We start from the raw sequence: 26,993 nt of genomic DNA, 5'->3' as shown, positions 1-26,993 counted from the left end.
TATAAAAAAAGGAAGTGTAATCAAAAGCCATAAGCTGCAGGTCAGCTAAAAACGGAAACCAAACATTTTTCTAGCTCTAGCCTCATGTATACATGCTTAAAAACATAATACATTTAAAACACTAAAATTAATGCAATAACCTGCAATATTTTGAAGACAGATATTCAGCTACAAAATATTCTCCGATAGTATAAAAAATTCACCTGTATATATACGTAGTTGCAAAGAAAAATACAGTCCTAATGAGATATCAAATATAGCAAATAATACAGCTTTGCAACACAACGTCATGCTATTAGATGGTTAACGTTCAACTGTTTGTGTAATACACATACGCACACACCTGTGACAAAATGTGTAAAGAAATAAAATTTGTAGGAGCGCAAAACCTTTGTAGTACACAGTTAAAAATTAATATTTTTTTTTTTTTACGGGGGCAGGAAAACTACATTACTGGCCAACTTATTTGAATGTAGCGGTTAGCTGTGAACGAGCGTTCTTGGAAAAGAGACCATATCTTGATAGTTTTGGCCACATAATCACCGCAGTAAAACATACAATTTGTATATTGTATATGTGTAGTGCACCAAATTAATATTTATTATAATTACCTTGGGTTGCTCTCGGTTACGTAAGGGTTTCTAACTGAAATGTACCAAAAATAGTAATATTTATTCTCTTGCGCTTTGTTGAGGATCGAGTAGTCTTGGATGGGTGTATGGGAAAGGGACAGAGAGGCAAAGGGATTGGAAATCTAATGCTAGCCGAGGAAGAGTACACCCTTCCCCATCCCCCTCTCCCAGACCGGTCGTAAACATGACACCCCGCTGGGCGATAAGAATTCTGAGAACAGCGTCCTCTTGCCCACCCCCCTCCTTTTTCCGCGCGTCGCTACATCGTTCAACAGTACTGCTAATGCGCTCTGTTGAGGACAAAGATAACTACGCGTGTCTTTGCCCACTCGCGAGAAACTCAGGATCTTAGCCTTAAAATGACATACTTAGGATATGCGCCGTTTGTTCAGCTTTCTCTTATAAAATTCAGCCGTTTCTGGGGATTCCATTACCACAAATATTTGTTGTTGGTTAAAAGCGTCGCATTACTTTGAATGTTTATTATTCAATTAAGTAATTATTCAAAATATTGAATTACCTTTGAAGTTACCATGAAAACCACTCATTGGAGACCCTCAGAGGCCCTGGTGCAATCTGTACAGTGTTTGCCTCTCTATTTTATTGGTAGTAGACACCAGTAGAAAGGCCCTTATGCCTTATGTATTAGATCTATCACCACCAATAGCCAAATTGGATGGGGAAAAATTAAAGTTTGTGACAGATACCTTGAAAACCACACATTGGAGGCTCTCAGAGAGACTGATGCTGTACAGTGGTCGACTTGAATTTAATTTTTTAATGGTAGTAGAAACCTGTAGGAAGGTCCTTAGGTCTATCAGCATTATTGCCTAATTTAATGTAAAAAAATAAAAACTGCGACAGAATTTGCCTCAGTTGCGTGGAATCGCTTAGGCTCTTGTCCCAAGCTCTCTGTACAATGATGCACTGGGCAGTAAATAGAGCCAGCGGATAGAGCTAACTTCAGCACAGTTAACATTCACGAAATTGGTGTTAACCTCTGCAGCTTTCTTTAATTTTGCTACAAAGTTACAATTCTTTGCCGTAAATACATGTATCTAAATATACCAGGTAATAAATATTTTATTTATGGATTAACTACAGTGAAAGTCCGTTGTAGCGAATATGGTCTATAACATAAAGTCCGCTATAACGATAATTGCCATCGGCACCGTCTGTTTTGCGTATGCTGCGTAGGACAAAAATTTCGGAAATAACGAATGCAGCGTGGGCTCATTTTCACTTTAGCGATAGATTACACATCTGTAATTTTGCTCTAAAACAATGAGAAAACATCTACAATTTCCTTAATAAATGAGAAACAGCTTCGCACAATTCCACGCGTCCGGTGAATGAAACAACGCGCATGATGTGGCCGTCTTGGCAACACCGCACAAGGTGGGGCCCCACAGCTAGCATAGCTTGCCTCGCAGCGACGAAAGCAAGTGCGACAGGGCCCCGCTGCGAGCATTTTTATTTAGAATCATGCCGACTGTAGCCCGTAAATGAGCATAACTCGTCTCACACTTGCATCGTAAGTGTTGCGTACGGGTTAGTTTCAGTGTACGGCACTACGCGCATTGTTGTTTACGTCTAGTTATACGTGACACGTGTAACTACGTACTTAGCTTCAGACATGGATAAAAAAAGAAAATCTCTCGAACTATACTAAATTGTATTGGAAGCTATTCAGGCTATGGCAGCTTCGTGGGAGAAGATCACGCCAGCAGTGATAGTTACGTGTTTTAGGCATGCAGGTTTACGTGAATGTGAAACTGATGCTTCTACATCTAACCGGATGGTTCAGCAGATGAGCCCGGTGTTTGGCCTACCGTTGCTGAACAACTGCATGTGCCATGCACGTTCCACGAATTTGCCATGGCTGATGATAATGTTGATGTGTGCGGGAAGTTGACAAACACGGAACTTGTCGAGCTCGTCTCTTCTAATCAAAACAAAGCGGCGTCTGAAGATGATGACAATAATGACGACGAACCAAGTGACGTATCTGTTCCGTCGAAAAGTCAATGATGGAGGCACTTGAAAAATCAGTAGTTTTTATCAGCATACAAATGCTTCGATGAAAGATTTGACAAACTTCCAAGAGGTCCAGTTGTTTATTTTGTCCGAAAGTCTAGTGAAATCAAGGCAAACGAAAATTGATTCGTTTTTAAAAAAGTGATTTTTTATTTTGTGTTATTTTCCAAGGGTCTGTACAAGTGATTATTTTTGTGTTACTGACCAATTGTCGGAAAAATTATTTTATATAATTTGTATGGTTGTCCAACGTAATTAGAGATTTTTTAAATTTTTTTTTGTGTTTGACATTTTTCATAGGTGTCAACGTGAGTAATAATGTGACAAATTTTAAAATAAATTTCACTACATCTTTGAGTTTACATATTGTTAGTAAGTATTCAAAACTCCGCAAATATGCACCCGATATCATCAGCTTAGCGCACATGTCTCCAGCAAACCAGCTGCGGTCAAAGCGACAGGAAGCGGCCGGCATGACCTTGCGTGACCCCGCCCGCCCGTCTCCATGTAAACAAACAGCTGTGCGCTTAGCCACGATGTGCGTGACGGCCTTATCACGGCCACACTGTCTCATTATTCGCAGTCAGCAAGTGCTGATATAGCTTAAAAATAGTGTTGTGCGAGATCTCGAACCTCGAGAAAAATTTTGAGAAATATTGCATTCTCGAACAACGAGCGAGAAAAATAATTTCTCGAAAAAAACGAGAATTTTTTTTGGTACCGGTAACAACTCAATTTGGTATGCAAACTAAATTTGATATTGATAGTTGTATTTTTATATGTTAAACATTACACACACTGCCAGTATTTTGGTTTAAATGTTTTAACAATACCAAACGCGTCTGCCTGTTTGGACGAAAAATGATTTGGCGGAACCACAAAGCAAACATTATGCAATCATTAAGAGATATTAGACTAGCCGATAGTCAACCATCCAAAACCTTTATCAATAACCAAAACTGTGAATAAAAACTGTCATATGAAATTCCAATTTACATACCTACACGTTATTACGGTAAAGTTATTAAAAGCATTACCTTTAATTTAGTCATAATATTTTGTTTGGTAATGTTTAATAGCATACTGAAATGTTGATTATTACGGCGAAATACAAAATTTACTTTTTAACGAACAAAAGGGAATGGTGTGGTCATGCTGCAAGACCGAGTCTGCTTCGCTGTTCCGTTTCTTATTTCATTTCCAATAAAAGACTGCGCAAGTCATGTGATTATTAAATGGACTGGAATGTAAAGGAATGGATTGAACACGCAGAACAATTCACGCCCTTGTATTACGTAAAATTACGTGAATGTTTGTGTTCAAACCCGTTGAAAAGGCAGAATAAATAGTATGTTTATCCCATTTCCTTTTCCACCTTTGTTTCACTCAGTAGTAAGACGTCACGAGTAATGAATCCCGCCAAAGCCTCCCTAGTATCAATTTCTTTGTTTTCATTACAGTACCAGAGTTTCCCGTTTACGCGAGCTACTCTGCAAGTATGAATAAATAATGTGACGCCTGTTAAATTACATTAGGAATATGAGAATAATTTCCTAATACTGCTTTATCTCTAACTGCGGCGTAACCTAGTGGAAAAAAAAGTGTTGCTGGAATATAACAGTTTAACAGAAGTAAACTTTGTTGTCAAATTAAACTTTGATTTTACGGTAAAATGGAAGATGTGGACATATCAGTGTGGCAGTATTACACAAAAAGTGGCGGTAAGTCAACGGGAACCACAATTAACATGTTAGCTACTAGACTTTTACCTAAGTGTGAGTGAATGTTTATTTATAATTTAGTGTAGGCTTACAAAACGTGTGGTGCATGTCAGTTGTGCACAGGCAACTAAATTGTCATTCTATATGATAAACAACAGTTTTATGTACAGAACAATATATTTTGAAAGTGATATCTACAGTAAATCTTGATTATTTAAAAATTTCTCATTCTCGTCTCGTTTCTCGCGAGAAAAATATTTTCTTTCTCGAAAATTTCTCGATGCCTTAATCTCATTCTTGTACAACCCTACTTAAAAATGTTATTTTAGTAAGTTTTATGTATACTTCCTTTACTTTTGTTGTGAATTTCCATGGTAAAAACAAGCGAGAAAATAATATATTTTAAAAATGCTACAAAAATTAGATTTTTTTTTTAATTTTGGCTATAACGAAAATTCACTATAACATAAACTTTTAGCGCCGTTATAAATTTATGTTATAACAGAATTTTACTGTATGAATAACATGTTTATTGTGATGGACCGGGAAAAAAAAAAAAATAATGGCTACCGATCACAGAACGTTTTATTTACATAAGTGAAGCGCCATAAACATCTCAGTGACAGACGACAGATCTCAATGCCAAGTAAGAATGATTATAAACAAAATATATTGCAAATTGCTGAGGAAGTACATGTTACAAATTCTCACCTTTTAAATAAAATTTTTATTGCAATAACATCACTCAAAACCAATTCCCCCACCCATCAAATGCGTTTACGATTTTCCACAATGTTTTTCCTACCCAAGGCATAAGTTTTTATATCCTGAGCTTTTTAAAATCATTTTAGGTTTTTTTTTTTTTTTTTCAGCAGACGTAGATGATCGCTACCATAAACCTTCAGCAATCATTGCAACGTCTTCTTACAGAAAAACAAAATAACAAAGCACAATCAACATACAAGATGTGTCGTTCTTTTAAGTACTAGCAGGTCAACCAACCTTGGAGCCTGAAGAAACCTGTGCATTATGCAGCGTTGCTATGCGGCATTGTCAAGTTTCGAATGAGCCTTGTACCATGATTTTTCATCACACGTTTTACGAAAAATTGTGTACAATTTACGAGTAAATACGGTATATGTCCGGCCGAAAACGGAAATCATAGCAAGATGAGTAAACTAAAAGGTTCATCATTACGTCCACCATATCAAATTTTTTACCACAGTGCAGTGAATAAGCTACTAATTTTGCTGTAACAGTTGTGTCATGTGTCAAGCAATCAGGTCAACGAATGGCTAGTGGTTTAATTTTGTTGTGTATTCGTCAGAAGTTATGCCTCGAATGAGGGAAATGGTGTACAGTTGGAAAAACCTCACAAAGGATACGAATGCAAGCAGATGATTGGTCGAAAAGTATATAGTAACAGCGTGCTGCATGCGACAAAGGTTTTGATGGCCATGTTTGTTATTGCTTTGAAACAATTGTCTAAAAATTTAATTATAAATAAAGTTTAAGAGCGTAAAGATAAACTTTATTACATTATTTGAAGTTATATGCAAGAAGCATCTATAAAAGCAAACTTTTGAATGGGAAAAAATAACATAGGGATATATGGAAGTTATCAAGGGAATAATTAGTTAAACATTATAAACGGGAAAACGTATTACATACATGGGAACATCTTAAGGGTGTATGACCCGTTCCAGGTCATGATTTTAGATTTATATTAATCACTGATCAACTTTTAGACATTTTCAATCGTTTAACTTTCACGAAATGAAAAATATATATAGTTGCATACTTTTTGCACAATTAGCTGCCAAAGTTACATTTTTAACCTTTTTGGGTTGTACAAATAACGAGAATTTAATTTATTGCAGAACTGCAACTTTTTAGGATTAACTGCAATGCCACTGGCTATTTCAAGAAATGGTTTGCATTTCTATCACAAAAACTCATTTCATGTTTCTTGGCTGTCAAGATCATACAAATTTTGAGAATTTTGAAATGTCAGGTAAAATTAATTAATATTTTCTGAAAGAAATGCAAACCATTTCTTGAAGTAGCCAGTGGCATAGCAGTTAATCCTAAAAAGTTTCAGTTCTGCAATAAATTAAATTCTCCTTATTTGTACAACCCAAAAAGGTTAAAAATGTAACTTTGGCAGCTAATTATGCAAAAAGTATGCTACTATATATATTTTTCATTTCATGAAAGTTAAACGATTGAAAATGTCTAAAAGTTGATCAGTGATTAATATAAATATAAAATCATGACCTGGAACGGGACATACGCCCTTAAGCGAGTTTTACTGTATCTGTTTTATATACTCAGCACTTCAAGCAGTACCAGAACATTTAACTAGACTGATATAGGATAAGTATCTGGTTGTTTAAGGTAAAAATTGTATATCATCCGATTTTATACAACAGCAGTACCCTGACATTTTACCTGTCCAACAATTATCAAGCTGTTTAGAAACCCTATGATACTTTGTCAAAGTTTCATCACTCAATGTTTAAAATTTGTTTTTATTAAACGTGCACCATTATTTTCAGTTAGGCAAACTGTTTATAGTAAACTTGTATTTTGTTCATTTGTTACTTTTTGTTTTTAATGACATACGGTACTCATTATGTTCATATGAAAATGTAATTTTTAGCCCACTTTAAGAAACCATTATTTCTGCAGCAAATTCTTTAAATTTTGAGTAAAGAGCTTACAAAGGAGTTAAAATTTTGTACTATAGATTTAAGATGAACAAAACTGCAGCGATGATACTTTAAGTGATCACAAATGAGTCTATACATTATTTATTATAATGAAACAGTTGGAAAGTACAGCATTACATGTTGAAGTACTTGATTCTGTAAGAAATGCATTTGCAATGTGTATCAAATAATCATTTTTTTTATAATGAACACATTGTACGAGCATCACAATTAAGAGGTACATATAATCCTAGATTACTCCAGGTTTGTAAAGATAGGCCGGGAGTTGAAAACTCAAGCTGAGTCGAGCAAGTAGGTTCAGCTCGACTCAACTATCAAGTTCTTTATACTCAATGGGACAACATTCGACAGTAATTTTCTTAAAATCAATACATGACAGGTGCAATGAGCATTAAACATGTACCACTATTTTGCAAACATGCAATGCAGTTTTCTTAAAGTAGTTATTTTAAATTAGATAATTATACACTGCCCATAAAACATAAACTATACTTTTATTGTTTTAAAACATTAAAAGAGATGCCATATTGGAAAAGCTTGTGTAACTTAATAGAATTGTAACACTGCAAAAAAACTTAAGCCTAGTGATGGGTCGATTCCGATTCCGGAATCGGTCGGTTCCACCGATTCCAGTATAACCGTGGGATTCAGAATATAATGGTTTTGGAATCGACCATGACCGATTCCTACATTGTTTTTAAGTTTGCAAAATACATCTCCTACGCAACGTAAAATATTAAAATGCATGCATATATATATTTTAAAATACATAATACAGTCTTTTTTTACAGAACTGATTTACGAATTACGGTGATCGACGTATTTATTTACATGCACCGCCATTTTCCCTACAGTACAAATGCAGTATCTACTTTTACGCTTGAAGCGAAAGCATTTTTCGGAAATTACGTTGCAGCAGCACAGTATGTAATAGTAAACCTTCAAAAATAATTAGACACAACCAAAAATGTTTAAAGAAAATTATGTAAATGTAAACGGCAAGTAAAATAATGTAAACGTTAACTATTTGTTCATGGCAGCTACATTTTCCATTGTAAACAACCTAATTTTTTGTTTGTGCTACCTGCCATGGAAAGCCATACGGCCATGAACCAAATTTTGGTGACGTGAACGTGATATTTAAGATGTTTCACATCTCTGAACTTTAAACTTTAAAGAACTAAAATGAAATAATTTTTGAATGATATTTTACCCAAATTCACAGTGGATTACTGCGACCACATTAAAATAATTTTAAAAGCAACATAACCAAATTTCTGTAAATCGGCGTTCTTGTGCGTGTTCAGCGATGCTCGCCTTTACTTACTCTATGGATGCTCGTTTTACATTAGATATATTTTCAAAAGGCAGTTGGCTAACCTGAATTTCCAAACACTGCTGCTGAAACGTTCGTAAATTTTTATTACCAAACATAAACAATCTTTTGAAAGTTGTGTTAGCATGGTTGCTACAGAAATAGAATCTTAGAATTCCCTGACTTTTCCCTGTTTTCCAGAAATTTAAGAGAAAAATTCCCTGACTTTCTTTTGAAGTAAATACCATAAATATTAACGTAAATATGATTAAAAGTAATATAAAAATTTCAACACGAGGTAAAATAAGGTTTTTTTGTGTTATTTTGACGGCAGAATTGCGAATGTGTTTTTTTTTTCTTCGAGATGGCTGGTAGAGCTCTTCGACCCATATTGCTGAGTTGAATACTTTTGTAGCACAAAGTGCAGTACGCAGAATTTATGTTTTTAGCAGAGGGTTTGATATGCTGAAACTGTAGCTCCTTGAGCCAATTCTCCTTACAAGTAGTTTTCTTCGACATCTCTAAGCTATTTATTTTTTATTTATTTTTTTATTTATTTGTATTCCATTGAGCCTTCTTTTGGTAGAAACCATAAGGCTATGGAACATGTCATTTACATATTTACAGTTATACGTATACATACAGTTTTACATGACACAGTTTTAAATACACATACATATTTAGTTTTACATACATATAACTTTGAAGTAAAACAAAAAGTAATAATTTTTTTCAGATAATCTTAATTAGGTACAAATATAACATTTCTTTTATTCATACCCAGACATGATATGTCAAGCAATTTCTTATATTTATTACGTAAGGGAAAAAAAATTAAGCAGGATTTAGGGTACAGTCAAACCTCCATCTATCAAACTCGCATGTATCGATTGTCCGTGTTTATCGTATACTTTCTACGGTCCCGGCAAAATTGCCATACAACTAAGGTTAAAAAAGTCCGCTTGTACCGATGTTCGAATTATCGTTTTGTCCGCATTCATCGTACAAAATATGTGGTCCCGTCACTATAAATTATAATAGATGATCGTTTAACCTTAAAGATTTTGCAGAAATAACCATTTCTTAGAAAGAAACCGTCATAAAAACAGTAACGATAGTATACAATGGTAAATATCACCTTGAATCTGCAGCCAAGTAATGGAACACGTAAATATGAAGAAAAGACAAATGAACAACTTACGAAGAAATATGGATGATGTACCATAACTACAGTACAAACCCAATTGTTATCCTAAGATAATTACCATAAAAGGAACTAAAGATTCTTTGTCTATACCATAATTACTACAGAAGCACGATAGCTACCACATTTGCACTACAGTTAACGTAACAACCGAGATGTCTATTTACCGTGACGGTGATGTATTTATTTATGACATATTAAAATTAAAGAACATTATTGAAAAAAGGGATGTTAAATTTAAATATGTACGTTTGGCACATGTTGCGAAGAAATAATGCGATCTGAAAGAATGCAGTACTACTACGAAAACTGAAAAGGGTACTCGTGGATTTTTAGGTTATGGCAGTCTCTCGTTTTTCAGTATATCGGCCGAAAATTAACAAGCGTATCGGAAGTCGGCAGAAATGCTGATTCAATTAAATACACCAATCCCTCGCATAGCACGTCTTCAATTAATGCGAATTCAGTTAGCACGATGTAAATTTTACTGCCCTAGTCTCGAATAGCACGTCTGTAAATTTCAGTTAGCACGAAATCGCCACAGGCTAAAAAAAATCTCGGAAACGACGCGACGTCAGGTATGGAATTCGAGGGGGGAAGAGTGGTTTGGAATGCGAGGGGAAAGAGATGCGCACGCAGATAAACAAACACCGGGCCGTACTGTTGATGCCCGGCCGCAGACCAGGCCGTACCGTTGATGCCCGGCTGCAGACCAGGCCGTACCGTACAGAAACCAAAGCAGATGAAATTGGACACGTTTTTTTTAAAAAAAGCAAGATGATAGTGTTAATTTCACCCCAGAAAATATTTAACTAACTTTTATGTTTTGTATATGTACATATTGTACATACAGTAAACTCCCGGTATATCGCGCCCCGATTAATCGCGGAATCGGGTATATCGCGGGTCAAACCATGTCCCCCAGTCAGAAATGAATAATAATAATGGAATAAATGGTTGACAGCCGATTAGGATAATTTTGCGTTGTAACTAACAAACTAAGCATCGGGCAGAAAAAAGCCTAGGTGTAGAAAATGTCCGCAGTAAAATTATAAACAAGATATCTCCGTACATTATTCCTCTATCTTGTAGGGTTTTCAAATTATGGTCCAATCCAGCCCAGTGATATTTTCTGAAACACTAGTTCTTAACGTCGCTTTATCTCACAAATGAAGCATCGGACAGGGGACCTGATAAAGCCCACCGTCCAGCGACATTATCCAGCGTGACTCGGCTGGGGATTGATGTTGGATAGGCTTGGTTGTCGGCAAGCGCTGGGTAGGGAGAGACGAGCCGAGAATATGGAGAGAGGTAGAGATTAGAGCGGGCAGAAACACCAGGGGGAGTGGGGGAGGGAATGTGTTCACGCAGCACACAGGCAGAGCATGAGTCACTTGACTGAGCAGCGTCGCTGCGTACAAGGCAAAATCAGGTAGTCCGGTGTTTAAAATTCCACTCCAGAATCTTAATTGGTACTTTACTGGAAATCTGTATATAAATGTTTTGTTACAACTTAAACCTACAGACGTAATATTATTGGGTAATTCATTGTATTATACACGTTCATCTTTTTACTTTGGTATAATGTTTTAACATTAAATAGTAAAGTAAATCGGCTAGCGTATTTTTAATCTTTGCCCAGGAATTCCCAGTGGTCCAATATTTACGTGAACCATACTGTACCACTTTTGCCGTGAGGTAGTAAACAAGTCCCGGAAATGTTTATGTGTAGCGGTCTCCCGACCTTTACACAGAGGCTGGGGAATATAACACTTGCCGATCACGGTGTCACTGATTGCGCTAAAATTAAATTGGCGCAATTTTTGTTTCCCACATGTGACCATTTATAATTTACTGTAAGCATGGATAATAAAGTTTAACCACTTGACACGATAGACGATTCTTTATTTTTTATTGTACGAATGCTAGAATCGTTTTTTTCCTGTATCTGCGGCCTGCTTCTACAAAAGACAAGCTATCTGTAAGTAAATCTAGAATTTTTATTTTGTCAATCAAACTCGGTACTTTGCGATTCATATTCGGTTTGAAGTATCACTACGGCCTTTCTTTTTAGAAGACTTTGACCACAGAATCGTGTGTAACCGCACACACTGCACTTACTTTGTTACGGACACTGACGAAGCAGATACTGTGGCTAACACCACGAGACTGGCAGCAGCAGCTTGTGTGCCGCACGTGTGTATGGCGGCGTGTGGCGCGCTCGTAGGCCGTGCGACAAACTGTGCGCAGCACGCGGAAAAATAAAAACAATTCAACATTTAATATTTATCTTTAAAATTTATTATTTTTATTTTTTCACCCGTGTTTAGTGGAAACTGCGGATGCAAAGTCCGCACAAAGGCGGGCCGTCTATACTGTGCGTGCTTGCCGACCTATTAGAACACAGGCGGTGTTTTATGCCTTTTGACCTTGGTCACATCGAAACATCGCGGTTATGCAACAACGCGGGTAAAAGTTATGTCCCCCGACAACCGCGTTAAATAGGGAGTGTACCCGTATTTTAATGTTATGTTTGTGCTCTAGGGAAAATCTAAATCTGTTTATCTGTTAACTGATTTGTTTACATAGCCGCTTTTATAAGAGGTGTGCATAACAAATTAAATGTTTACATATGGCTGTGTGTTTTAAAGTTATATAAAACCGGTTCTTAATTTCATAAAAGTGTTTTAATTTTGTTAAGTTTTAAACGTAATAACAAAGGATCCAGCTGCTTGCAACAGCAGGCAGACAGACGCACGCGCGTGTTGAAGGTCACGCCTGGGCGGGCAAGCCAACCTGCTGACTGACGGTAAATATGTTACCACTTATCTCCCGTTACACTGTGCCATGTTTTCTTTATCTAACGTATTCGGTGGTAGGCTTAAAAAGATAAATGATATGATATATGCATTTTCAAGTATTATTCTACGCATTTATATTATGTAAAGATTACTTCCCTACACATCTTGGAACACATTAAATAATTTAGCCTTATATTTATGGGGACTAATGCTTCAGAATACGCGATTTCGATTAACACGAACATTTTTAGGAACGAATTAGTCGTGCTAAGTGAGGGATTGGTGTATTGGCAAAATCGGGTTCTTCAGTACAGCTCTACATTTGATGACATGAGTAAACATATTTCAGACTTCAGGATATTGAAAATGACTAATTTCCATGTAGATTTATTGTGCTTATGTTTTTTTTTTTGCAAGTGTAAATTGAATTAAGTAAAATACCTCCATTTTTATTTATTTTTCAACTGATTTAACTTTAAAGACAAGTAACTGATATATTTCTGACACTAATTTTGAGGTTGAAATATTTTTAAAAAATTCTTAGGTTGAAGTCCACATCTATTGAATGTCCGCATCTACTGAATTTTTTTGTTGGTCCCCTGAAAAACGATAGATAGAGGTTTGACTGTATTAGGATATTGTTGTTAGGCATTGTAGCTATACAAGGGAGTCTGGCTGTTCCAGAATGCTTCCCCTCTTTCAGCAGTATACTCCATAAATTCTTTTAAATTGTAAAATGGATTTTATGGAAGCTTTATATTTGTCTATGTTGCTGATTTCCATTATTTTTTAAGGTAAGCTATTAAATAGTATTCTGCCAATGTGCTCTATTCCTATTTCAAATTGAGTAGTGGTGTGTTGTATGGGTCTCAATTTATTGTAGCCTTAAGTATTATGATGATGGATTTCTTTGTTTCTTTTAAATTTTGTTTGGTGTCTATTGCAGACAATTAATGTTCTGTATATGAATTCATTTGTAAATGTTAGTATTCCTAATTTTTAAAATATCTTTCTGCAACTATATGTTTTTTATCTTTAGTTATTATGCGAATGGCTTTTTTTGCAATTTTTGTACCTATATTTCCGTTTAGTTTAGTTAAAAAAAAAGTACATATTAATATTTTCAGGTTAGGTTAAAACATTATTGTTTATGAATTCTTAAAAAAATATAACTACACGATACAAAAACTATTACAAATTCACAACTAGCAATATAACGGGCCTACTTAGAGAATTACCATAGCAGCATTACAACATGCAATACTCTTACAATCTAACAATGTTAACTAACGATTCTGGGGAAAAACATGTTCAGTTATGCATATTTTTTATACACAATGCAAGTGTCACGCAACAGAACTCACGGATTATAACGGTTGAAAAAAAGTAATTAAAAAAAATAGGCAGAAAAAAATGCAAAAACATAACCGCACACAAAAGCCACGTGTTTTCGTATCAGCTTGGTAGTTTTCAAAATGAGAATTGGTATTGCCTCTTCATCAAAATGCACTTTATTTTCTTATGATCGCATCAAAAACTAACTTCACCTGAAACAACGCCTTTAAATTTACATAATTATCTTTGTATTCACCTTATTCCACGTGAAAATAGCCTTCAAAAGATAAACGACGGCATGCCCGTTCTGTAGTTCACTGCATGGAACGGAACATAATACAAAGTCTCAAGGGCAAATGAAAAAGGAGCAAAACACAAACAAATGAAGGCCTGGGTTCGCTAGTGAACAAATGAGTGCCTGAATTGGCCAGAAGTTATGGTGGGTGGTTGTAACAGCCTATTGCAACGGACAATCGTAGACCAAGTAAAAAAAAAGTTGCAGTTGCAGTGTGCCTTAAGCAGCAGCCTTTTAGTGGAGTCGTTCGGTAGCGGTACGAGCGCATCAAAACAAAGCTTTGTTTGAATTATACGCAACTTTAAAATTTCCAGAATTCGTAGAATTTTCCCTGACATTTCCCGGAATTCCCTGACCATTTTAATTTCCCTGATATTTTCCGGTTTTCTAGTCCTGTAGCAACCATGGTTAGTTTAACAGAATTGTTTCCGATAAATTTCTGAAATGAATTAAATGTTAACACGCGATTATTTGAAGAGTTTAAATATTTTGTGTAAGAAAATCTCACCATAAAATGTGGAAATTTTGAGATGCTAAAACATGCACAGAACTTTCTTACTCAAGAACCGAAAATTTATTTTCTCTTTACGGTTGTGAAGAACTGCAAGACTGGATGAATTTATTCTTTTCACCAAGTGAGATAATTAAGTTCTAGGTAGTATATTAAAACGTAAGCATCTCTGACATTTTATTTTAATGTGGTCCATATTTGTTGTCATTTCCATCATGATGAGATAATAAAGTTTTATTTTTACATTTCCCTCTTTATTTTTTTTCACCCTGGTCCCTAGAAATATGTATAATCGAGGTTATATTGTCATTTTATTTGGATCATTATTTAGTTGTGCTTGAAAATAAAATTCTTAACCTAACCGTACAAACCTCTTTTTTTTACAATTAATTAATTGAGTTGATAATGTAAGGTATCTAAAGTTGGTTAAGTTATAACATTATTTACAATTTACGTCATAAGACATCTTTGATTATTGGCAGTGTTTGAACACGTGTTTAGTCTAACTATATGCAAGGTTAAAAGGCCAATTTGTGCTAGAAATTCAAGGTAGCGTAACTTGATGGTAATGAGCATATTTTTTAACATTATAAAAGCTGTATATAATGTTAATTTCTGCACAGAAAATGAAACACAATTCAATTACATTTTTAAAATCATAAAAAACCTTTTTTTCTGAGTATATTACTCTGTTGAACACTGTCAGATAAAAATTAAGGAATCGGGATCGGATTCGAAGAATCGACCCTTTAATTTAAGAATCGAAAATGGAATCAGAATCGGTATATTTTAGGAATCGGCCCAACACTACTTAAGCCACAAAATAAATTAATGTCTCATGTTTTTTTTTCTAGCACAAATATATCTTGTTGAATAATATAGGTGTTTTCCCAACTGTATTCTGTTTTTAAATTTAATTTTGGCATACAGAATTTTACCAAAAACTACTTATATTACCATACAAATTTGTGTTATTGCAATGTAGCAAATACACGTCCAAACAATTACTTAATATTTTATGGAAACTTCTAACTTGTTTTAAATTTGGTACTTCTTGCATTTATTAAATTAATTTAGATAAGTGCCACTATACACTACAACTTTTTAAGTAATCACACTGTTTTATTATATTTCTTAAATGTAAAAAAGTAACTATGTTTACTGTTACCTGACTGTAGGTGACTGCAGTACTGTTCCCCGTGTAGTACTGCCCCGTGGCTGGAGTGTACATTGTGCCTGTCTCCCCCACCGTGTACACTGGGTAGGCCCTGCCACACCACCACAAAAAAAAACCATCAGTTGGGCAGCACACACAGAAACAACCCTCACACCACAGCAGCGACAGGAAAACTGCGGGTACTCACATCTGTCCATTTGTCGCGGCGTATATCGCAGTGTCTGCTGAGCCCTCTACATACTGCACATACGTGGGGTGGACGCCTTGCGACACCGCGTCGGAACCCACCGCGTCGGCTTCCGACACTGCAGCACAGGTACAACAAAGATAAGCGCTGCATTGCACGTGCAGCTTGGAAATGTGGGACAAATGATGCAACCAACCGTAAAAATTAAAAATTTTAACATTCCTATTGTTATGGGTAAATCAATTTAATTTACTGCATCACAAAAAGAAATTAACATTGCAATGTTAAAAAAAAACTTTGATGTACTAAATATACCCATTTAATAAAACAGAATCGTAATACAAGAACTTTCATGATTAAACGGCAGTGCCAATTCCTTGCAGAAATACATAAAGATATTAATTATTTCAATAAATCACACAAACTTCAAAGCAAACAATAATTCATGGAAGTGCTAATATTATTATAAAAATATGTTTCATTGAATTCATATTTTTTTTTAAAAAATCTTAAATTTGTATGAAACATTCATAGAAATAATGTCATATACGTGGCTAGGATGCTTACAGAAGGTTCACGTATCTGGAGTTTTTAAGAACAAAAGCACGAAAGCCCTAAGGGTGAGAAATGCATGAAGATCCCATCGAACAATACTTTACAAAGAACTCACTACTACCTTTGCGTATAAAATTAAACCAAAGTATAAATATTGCTGGCCTTAGCAAGTATTTTGCACTCTTTGCAAAAAAAAAACTGACAAATTGTGAGTGAAATTGAAGAAGCAGAATACTGTATAGAATACATTAAATTTGTAATCGTAGTTATAAAAAAATTTATTTTTTATTTTTTTTATCAAAATAATCTACAAGAAATGACAAGTATAAACATAAATGAAAGTACAAAACAGCAGGACTGAACTATGCACCAGAGTAGATAGTGTATGTGACAAGTTATAACTTGACAGATGGCAAGCTGATCTGTAGTTCAATAGATGCCCCTGTGCTGTTTGCTCGCCAGCCAGCAAGTAATAAATATTAACTTTAAAACTATATACACTATTCTCCACATAAACAAAAGAGCCAGAATGGTCATGACTGTTACAGCAGGAAATCTCACTACAAACAGTAGTTAGAATTGGTACTAGAAATATCTATTGAGTTCCAATGACATAGCAGTCAACAAAATATTTTTATTTCTACATGAGTAAATTTTACTATAACTAATAAACAAAATCATGGGGAATGATGAATTCCTACCTGCTTGGAAAGGTTACCCATATGAATTTCTCTGCACTTTAGGCTTTTGTAAAGTTCTGGAATAAATGAGAAATTTAGATTTTTTTTTTTAAATTTAAAGACCTTGAATCTTGTCACTAAGGCTAGAAACCCCCTAACCATAAGGGTTGATAGTGATCATGCACTAGACAGTAAACCCTGAAAGGATAACCACCAAAATTTTTTTACATGCAGAATTTCAAACATTTAAAATCTTGAGACTCAGCATAGCTAAACGGATAACCCTGCCAGAATGTTCTGAATGTTAACTTTACAAGGAAATCCTGATGAGATACCTTTCCAGTTGGCAAAGATTGAATCACCCCAAAGTTTGGATAAACTATAAAATACATTTCAATACTCTAAGGTGTTTACAAATACCTCCTGCACTGTAGGCATCTGCGAAGCTTCGTAAATTACGAATACGAATCGATTATAACAAAATTAAATCAAATCACAAATGAAAAATATCGAAACATACAAATTTTGAGGTAATGTTTCAAACACTAAAATATTTTTCATTACAATCAAGCACCAAGACTCAAATACGTGAAAATAATACACCAATTCACATGTGCATTTTAAAACAAGAACTAGTGAAAAATTATTACACATTCTCATGGTTATTTAATCATCATTCTGACTTTTGTTTCATGTTATTGCTAGCGAACGATAGCGAACGTAAAGGTAAGGGCCATTAAAACGTAAAAAAAAAAAAGGTTTGGCTTGCAGGATTACCAATACCATCCCAAATTATCTGCGCCAAGGAGTGTTCCATTCGGGGTTCAAATACCGCAATCATGAGCCGTTCCTAATATTGGGTTATAAATTATTTTCAAATATGTAGAGGGCGTCACAGCATCAACGATTGATTCTAACAAAGGTGATCATGTTTAAAATTATTTTCAACAGTGCATATGTCTATGGGATTTTTTTTTGTTTTGCCGCCCAACCAAAGAAAATTTGGTACCACTGACTGACCAATATTTTTTAAACATGAAACAGTGGAATAACAGAAAACTGGAAATAGACGCGTATGCCGATTTTCGCATTACTAAAATAATCAAATTTCAAAGTTTTACTAAATAGTCCCCATTTTCCAACTTAGATATTTGCTGCTGGCTTTACTAGTTGTTATCACTAAGGAAAAACCGGCCCGAAAACCCACCAAGTGATGGCAGTATATTTTATTGCCTATCGTTAAGGCCTGTTTCATAGTTACGTTGCTTTTTATTGTGAATTAAATAATTGTTTATTCGACATTGGTGCTGTTTTGCGATTGTACGGCGAATGCAAGTGAGACAAACCTGCGCAAAAAATGCAGCAAACATTGGTTACATTTTAAACAACAAAATGACAGTGCAGAATGTTTGCAGTGTTCAAAACATTTCAAAACAGAGATGGGAACAACTTCCACGTTGAAGAATCATCTGTCACGCCATCACGTGGTTCAGTATAAAGAATATTTGAAACTTGATGCAGAAGTTAATGATGAAATGGAAGGTGTTGGCCCAGGTACACCATCTGGTAGTGTAGTTTGCTGGAAACAACAAACCCTTTTTGACACCTTCAAGAAAAAGGAGACATTGTCACCACAAGGAAATGAAGCCAAAGCTATCAGTGATAAAATTGTCAGAATGTTGGCTCTTTGTTATTTACCCTACAGATTTGTTAAAGAGCGAGGTTTTCGAGCTCTTATGCACCACTTAAAGCCAAATTATTGTGTTCCCAGTAGTACCTACAACTTTTTCGCATAACAACATGCTTGAACTTTACACTACAGAAAGGGAAAGGTTAAGGATATGATGAAGAAAGTGTTTTTGATTTGGATGAACAAGCATTTAAAAATCCGTCACTCACTACAGATAATTGGACAAGTAAAGCTGGAGATGGGTACATGTCACTAACTTGACCCTACCTAGTAAATTTTGAGTACAAATCCATGACTGTAGACAATATTGTTATGGAAAATTCACATACTGGTGAAAATTTGAGAAATGCATTATCTGAGTTAAGTGAAAGCTGGGGTCTTCCATCGCCCACGAAAATGAGCTCCATAAAAATATTTATGGTTACTGACAACGCTGAAAATCTACGAGCTGCTCTTGACAGAACACAGTGAATTCAAAGACGCTGCTTTGCTCAAACATTGCAGCTGGCAATACATGGTGGGAAAGATCATATATAATAATGTAAATCAACTGCTTTCCAAGTCCACAAGTATTGTTGCTCGTTACAATAGAAGTAGTGCTGCTAGAAGAAGGCTGCTGAAGGTACAACAAAGTATGGACCTACCACAGCTCAAGTTAATTCAAGACTTGGAAACTCGTTGATCGAGCGAATTTGCAATGTTTGACAAAATGACTTAGCTGTAGCTGCTGAGTTAAGTTTATCAGATGTTGACTCACTTTCACCATCAGAATGGAAGCTTGCTAGTGGTATAGTTGAAGTCATGAAACCATTTGCAGAGGCGACTAAAGAATTGTGTGGGGACAATTATCCAACAGCATCAATGATTATTCCTACTATTGGTTGCCTTGAAGTTACAACTAACCACATCAGAAAAAATGAGTTAGGAACAGGTGTTCCATTTGCACGTAATCTATTGAAATCTTTAAAAAGTAGATTCCCCATGTACAAGATGGATGACATAAATGTGTTTGATCCTCGATACAAAGTGGCAATTTTCAATGATGGTGAAAGACAACATGCAGTCAATCTATTGAAAGAAAAAATGACAGTAAAAGGCACAGAAATTGGCAGTAGTACTAGTACTCCCACAGAAAACCCACATTCCAGTTCTAGGTCTTTGTGGGATACAATTGACAGCATACCCTTACATTTGCCAGAACCAGAAGTAAATCACGCAAGTGGTGAACAGAAAACAAAGGCTATTGAAAGTTATTTGGCAACACCGCATATACTGAGACTATCCGTACGAGTGGTGGAAGGAAAAGTCAAGAGATCTTTCCACTTGTCGCTCAAGTAGCTCAGCGTTATGTGTCCCTTCCAGCTACACAAGTTGCGAGCGAGAGGGTTTTCTCCACCGCAGGTAAACATTGTTACCACTCGGCGTGAGTTGTTGCTACAGCATGTTGAGCAGTTAATGTTTCTCCATGACAATTATAATAAAAGTTGAGTGTCGTAAAACATTTGTTATATTCTGTGACTGCAGTTACACATTATTAAATGTTATGGAAAGTGCATGAAGATTGTATTACAGACATGTGTTGTAACTTTTCAGTGCTCAATATTCTTTTGTCACATTTAGTATACTACCTTTGCTTCCTAATACAAACCTACTTAGTAAATGACAGCCTTTGTTCTAACGACTTGTTAAGTGTTACATAAATACAACATAATGGTAAAGTTTGTTCTCAATAGTATTTAGGGGGGAATATTAACAATATTGTATTTAGGCACAATTTATTATGATATTGAATATTTCGTTTTACTTTTTTTTAATTCAGAAAGTTTATTGACCATCTAAGTTAACCTAACACTTATGCAAACAAAAACAGCAATTATGTTGTACATGTTTAGAATAAGTGAATGTTCTCTGGCAATTCCAATATAAAATATGAAATTTCTTACCGTTTCAATATATAACTAACGCTAAAAAAATTGATGAGTACTAGATTGAAAAATTTGATTCAATAAAAATTCGAAATTTGCGAATATGTATTTTTAACTTCAATTCGGAATTCGATTCCAACTGAAAATCACTGATTCGCAGATGCCTACTGGACTGATGACATCCGGTATTTGTTTTATATAAATAATACCCAACTAAATATTAAAGAATAATATTTATAAAAAAAGTAGGAACTATGCACAAATGTAGTATAATGGTTTTTATAACCCCTAAAACATTAACTAAAAAAATTAAAAAAATTAATCTAAACTTAGTTTTTCGGTAGTCAAAATACCCAAACGGCAGCATTGAAACTAGTTAAATATTGCCTTTAAGCCTGTGTACTAATGTCAAATAACCCAATTAATATAGACTGGGGATGGGCCAATCAAATAATTAATTAGTATTTAAAGGATTCAATATTTAAGGAAAAAGATGAAAAGGAAGATGGAAATTAAGTAAATTAAAAAATTATATATACTAAACAATTTTTCCCTTCATACCTATCCTGTTACCATTCCCCAACTTATTGCACTTTTAACATATAATTATATTAATAAAATTACAATTTTTATTGATTCTGGAAACTTAATTTGTGAAAATTAATTAATTAAAATTAATTAAAATTAATTTGTTTCAACATCATAGCTAATATTATTCATTTATTGTACTTTTATTTTACCCTTGACACCTGGATTTGGATTCCAGGGTTATATTTGAGGTCCCCTCTGGGATTCGAATTCGAGATTCTGATTTGATAAAATTGGGATTTGACCCAACACTAATATAGACAAAATTATTATACTATATATAGACCATCCCACTCTTAGATTGCAGTGTGGAAGTAAATGGGCGCATTCTCTCTCTCTCTAACACACGCCGATTGCCGTTAGCGCTGTCCTTGTTTCTCCGTGCGTTGTTGCCAAATATCAAACAAAATTAAAATTTTAATTTTTGGACCAAGCTTTTTTTCATATTGTATAGCATCGAAATACGCATCAGGCAATGCTTATTTTGAATACTTAACAATATTTAAAGTGTCCGAAAAAATTAAAAAACATTACTTATTCACTGCCAACTGTTTTGAAGTATTCAGAGATATTTCACATCAAAGAAAAATAACCTACTTATGTATTTCATTAAGATTTTTTTAATTAATAAATTAATGCCTTAGGACGTCACCGAACAAATATTAAGACAAAAACTGTACAGGTTTCACTTAAATAATTTTTTTATGCATTTTCTCACAAACTGACACATCAAAAAGTTGACCAGCGGAAAACTTTTTTTCTATTAAAGATAGATAGGGGACGAAAGCGTGAAAAATGTTCACAATGAATTTAATTAGTTTTTAAAAGCAGCTCCATCTCAATTGCTTCTACAGTATCCATGGAAATAGCTGTTAAAGAAGTGTCTTATCAGTACAAGACCGCGCTGCAATAGAGGTTTCTCTCACAAGCTGCCGTCGTAAGAGGAAAGAGGGTCGTGTGTTTAGATAAGTGGGGTTCTGTCCTGCAAGCAATTTCAAATACATGACTTCCTTAGTCAACCATGTATTTCCTTAGACACGCATTTCTGAAAACCAGCCTGCCAGTTAGTATCGCGTCTCGCGACGAAGCAACGCGTTGTGTCCGGTGACTAGTTACAGTTATAATTTTGACAAATTATATATTAGCATACGTGATTTTATTTTCCACATTTATTTTTATTACATACATATAAAACATGGAAGATATAACACCGAAAAGAAATTATATCGGTAGGCTACGCGGGAGGGAGAGCAAGATTATGTAGAATGTATTTGAGTATTTTTCAAAAAATATGAGTGTGTGCAATGCAATTAAGGAAGCTTCCAAAGCAACCAGCTGTTCCGAACGAACCATTTACAACATAAGGATGGAACAGCAGCTACATGGTACCCTAAGTACGCCTGTTAAGGTAAGGTAAAATTATTATTCATATTATGGGAGTTGTTGCGATTTTTCTGTTTTTCAAAAAATCTTCCCCATTTCGACCCAATTGTTTGGATTTTTCCCATAACTTACTCGACCGAAAATTTCCATTACCGTATTTTATTTATCATTTTGGACAAGACTTGTCAAAAATACGGCATTTATCGGGCCCATTAAAATGTTGTGTGTGTGTGTGTGTGTGTGTGTGTGTGTGTGTGTGTGTGTGTGTATATATATATATATATATATATATATATATATATATATATATAAAACATAAAAGAAAACTATAAGAAATTTTCGTCTACAATAGGTAGTTTTTATTTGAAATTAACATAAAAGTGGCATTGTTTAAAATTTATATGTGTAATAGTATAAAATATTATAAATTACGATATGATTTATTAAAATGCTTTTTGTTCGATCCGAATTACAAAGACACACATCTCCTGAAATTCGTAATGTCTTAGAGATTTGGCAACAGCGCGCGCCATAAGCCGTGTACTGCAATCTAAGAGTGGGACGGGCTATAGCACATGCAACAATTACAACCACCTGCAATCTGCAATGGCCTAGCACTTCCTTTCAGGTTTCAAAGCAAGCACACGGTAGGTACTATGACTACACTTCTAAAGTTAGGTCTTACCTACAACAGGATTGACAGGCGTAAGAGACGTGTACGACCTTGTGCCGTTACCCTCTAGCCGTGAGAGCATGAAAGAAGATGGGCAACAAGCTGCTGTTATTCATGCTATCTGTCACATTTTCCCAAAAATCTGACAACCACGTGACTTAAGCACAAATGATTTCAAACAAAGACTGGGGGAAAAAATCCCAAAAGTGCCAGAGCATTGTCGACAGCCCAGCTATCGTTTGCCCCTTCACACATTATTGCTTTTATACAAAAAGTTAAACCAAAAACAAAACACACTTTTTAAAATCAAAATATTATCTGGGACTCATCTAAACTTAAACATTAACTGCCATGTGCATATGTGTTATACCAAACTAGTCTTCCCCATTAAGCCATACATACAAATTAATTATATACATGCCTAAATGCTGCACAAAGCCATGTGTATCAGTCTGATACATAGGCAGGTGTCGACTTTGAGGCCTATGTATCAGGTTTATATCAGTTCTTTTTTAATCCTTTGAGTGGGGACTAAACCTTGGATATAATTATCAGCATTCCAATTCCATAGATTTCACATACATAAGACCTCTGTGGCAAAGATACTGATTTTACCTCCTTGAGCTAGGTGACTACTTGTTTGTTTTTCTTTTTGTTGTCACGTGCATGCTCTTATCCTATAATGTTTGTTAAGTGGGTTTAATTATTTACTTTCTCAACATGACATCACTGAAAAGGGCATTGGCAGATGAGTAGCTGCATAAAATGCTGGAAGAGTGGGACAGAGATATGTCAGTTAATGTAAGTATACTTAGCATCCAATCTGCTTTGTAAGCTCATATATTTAGGTTATGTGGGTAACTACTAACAATTTTGTTTTATGTTACTATTTCAGTAACTGATTCGGGATCTAAATATGTACCCTCAAATGATTCAGACGAAAATGATGAAGATATACCACACAATATTGATGAATTTTCGAGCAGGAGGTGAGACATGCACATGAATAATACACGGAGTTACCGGTAACCTTTTCAATTTTAGTTTTAAGAAGGATGATAAGGTATCTGAAAAGTGCCTATGACTTTTGTCATCAACAAAACATACATCACTTGATTTTTATAACATTTTATTAGAAGACAAAATGCTAAGACATTATAGTCACGAATACAAATTTCTTAAGCAGAACTAGAAATTGTAAAAAAATGTTGTGCTGGAAGAGATTACTCCAGGGAGCAGGACAAATGCATGGAGGTGAGGCGTTCAAGGAGGTTCTAATGTAGACCCGAGTCAGAAGTGGCATAACCAAAATATGAGTAGAATAAAATACAAGTAATCTATGTAGGGCATCTGAAAGGAAAGACTTGAAATATTATAGACTAACATTGAATTACTGTGAGCCAAATTGATTAACAAATAACATCCCCAGCTTCTATTAAACTTGGACCACTAAAGCTAAAAATTACTAAGCGCTGACGCAAATATAAACCATAAAAATTGAAAAAACCTGGTATGCTAGGCTGATTAAAGCAGTACGAATTTCCCTACATAGTTTGGTCCTCTAAGCATAAAGAAACATGATAGAAGAAAATTGTAAAATTTTGGAACAACTTATATTGCCAACTGTGAATAGTACCTTGCCTTCGGCCCTGCTGGAGTGTAGCTGCATCTATCCCGCTCCCCGAGCGGTTTGGCCGCGCGGCTCTACTGCCCTAGTGGCTGCAGCATTCAACTAATGCATTTCCATTGCAGCAGTGCTTCACATTAGATGTTGCATAGGAATCACACAAGTATTGTGGAAAAAAAAATTAATAAAATTTCCCCCCAAAGTATAGCATTATTATTTTATCATCAATAATAGGTTTATACATGATTGCGTAACAAAAATTTGTAGTAACAGTATCTAACAATTTGGGTTCAGTCGAGTATTTCAATATTCAGAGGGGATGTTAAGTGAACCCTAAAAATACCCCCATTCAAAAGACTGACGATTCGGAAGTGACGCATGCTCGTAGCGAATTTTTTAAAATGCCGAAAAAAAAATTGCTATATTGAAATGCTTGAACGTGTCAGATTTTTATACAGATGGTTCAACTTGATGTCCCAGTCATGCTAGCCTAAAATCTGACAATTATTTGGAGGGTAATTCTTAATCTGAAGGCTAAAAAAAAATTTTTATGAATTTTCTTTTTCTTTTCAATAACCATGAAATGTGACAAAAGTACGAATAATGAAGTACATATTTAGAAATATGATTTATTCAGAAAAAAATTAAAATAAAATATAATTGTTGAAAATATATATTTTCTGAGGAATTATTGTCATATGCAAATCTACTGATTCAATTGGGTCATCGATATTAACTGCAGTTTCATATTTGTAACAAGATATAGTTATTAACACTTAACAATATTTAATTTATTCCATGAAAAGCGTGTTATTAAAGTATTGAAAAGAAATATACCTAAATCAGAAGTATCTCCTAGAATAACTGGTGTTATGACATCTTCCTACGCTTCTAGCAGTTGATTACCAATGAACCAGGTGCGAGAGTCAGAGATAGGGAAAAAGTGAAAGTGAAAGAGAGGCGTGGAGTGGGGAAACACATGCTTTACCCCAGCTGCAAGCACTACATTTTTTAAACAATTTTTGTTACTTCGGCTTATGGAAATCGGCAGAATATATTTTTCCCATTATAATTGCATTATTTCCTTCAAAATAAAAAAAATCAACCACGCTCAAAAATGTCACGACGACTTTATTTTTTGCAAGTTTTTGACTCACCCACTTTGTTACGTTGCGCTCAGATTATTGAAATGCATGCTTTTCAGCTAGTAACTAAACCACTTTACCTTAATCTGACACACTTCAGTATTTCTATCAATTTTTTTTTACTATCCTGATGGGTTGCCCTAGACACACGTTCCTATATAAAGGACTGATATATGGTGGAGATACTCAACAAAATGCAAGGTATCCTCCCTTATGTTCATCTGCCGCGCTAGAGTAAATCCCAAAATCCCCTATTAAGCTCCTCTACCATTAATGTAACATCAAACAAATGCATCAAATTACTTATGTTATGAATCAAAAAAACTGTACCTAACACTTTTATTAATAACTATTAATTCCCTTCATTACCTACTTACTTACGCCCATTAAAAATGGTACTATTTATAGTATTATGCACAAATATCATGTGCACGCATGCGTGTATGCACCTGCGCATGTGTGTATTTATATTACACTACCATGCAAGTCAGCAGCAGCTGTGGTGAGAAAGGCCAGAAGTTTTTAGGGCATGTTTAATTCACGCCTACCAGGACGTGCTATTAGTGAGTCATGTGGTTAGTTTTTGAGCATTTTAGTTGACAGACATGAATTTAGTAAACAACAGTCCGGAATCATAACTACCTACGTTAAAAGGTAAAATAATCTTAGTTGCTAGTTTAAAAAATAAACTTTATGCTCCCCTAATCTGTTTAGATACATGAAACTGTTTCTATATTAAGTGCACATTATTTTATAACTAGCTGCCCGACCCGGCTTCGC

At 34.9% G+C, this 26,993-nt stretch overlaps 1 protein-coding gene across 6 annotated transcripts in view; it reads right to left on the bottom strand.

The window, feature by feature from the left end:
• LOC134535570 (DNA-binding protein RFX2-like) overlaps window positions 1-26,993 on the bottom strand; it is a 290,887-nt gene that overhangs the window by 171,568 nt on the left and 92,326 nt on the right. For all 6 annotated transcript variants that reach the window (XM_063374761.1, XM_063374759.1, XM_063374758.1 and 3 more), the window contains 2 exons: window positions 15,948-16,065; window positions 15,752-15,851 (listed from right to left, as the gene is read on the bottom strand). In XM_063374761.1, the coding sequence (XP_063230831.1) occupies window positions 15,752-15,851; window positions 15,948-16,065 (218 nt within the window). The remainder of the gene's footprint in view (window positions 1-15,751; window positions 15,852-15,947; window positions 16,066-26,993) is intronic.

This window comes from Bacillus rossius, chromosome 8, assembly GCF_032445375.1.
Source record: "Bacillus rossius redtenbacheri isolate Brsri chromosome 8, Brsri_v3, whole genome shotgun sequence".
Classification (NCBI taxonomy): domain Eukaryota; kingdom Metazoa; phylum Arthropoda; class Insecta; order Phasmatodea; family Bacillidae; genus Bacillus; species Bacillus rossius.
The sequence above is the reverse complement of the archived record's forward strand: the minus strand, read 5'-3'. Positions and strand labels throughout refer to the sequence as shown.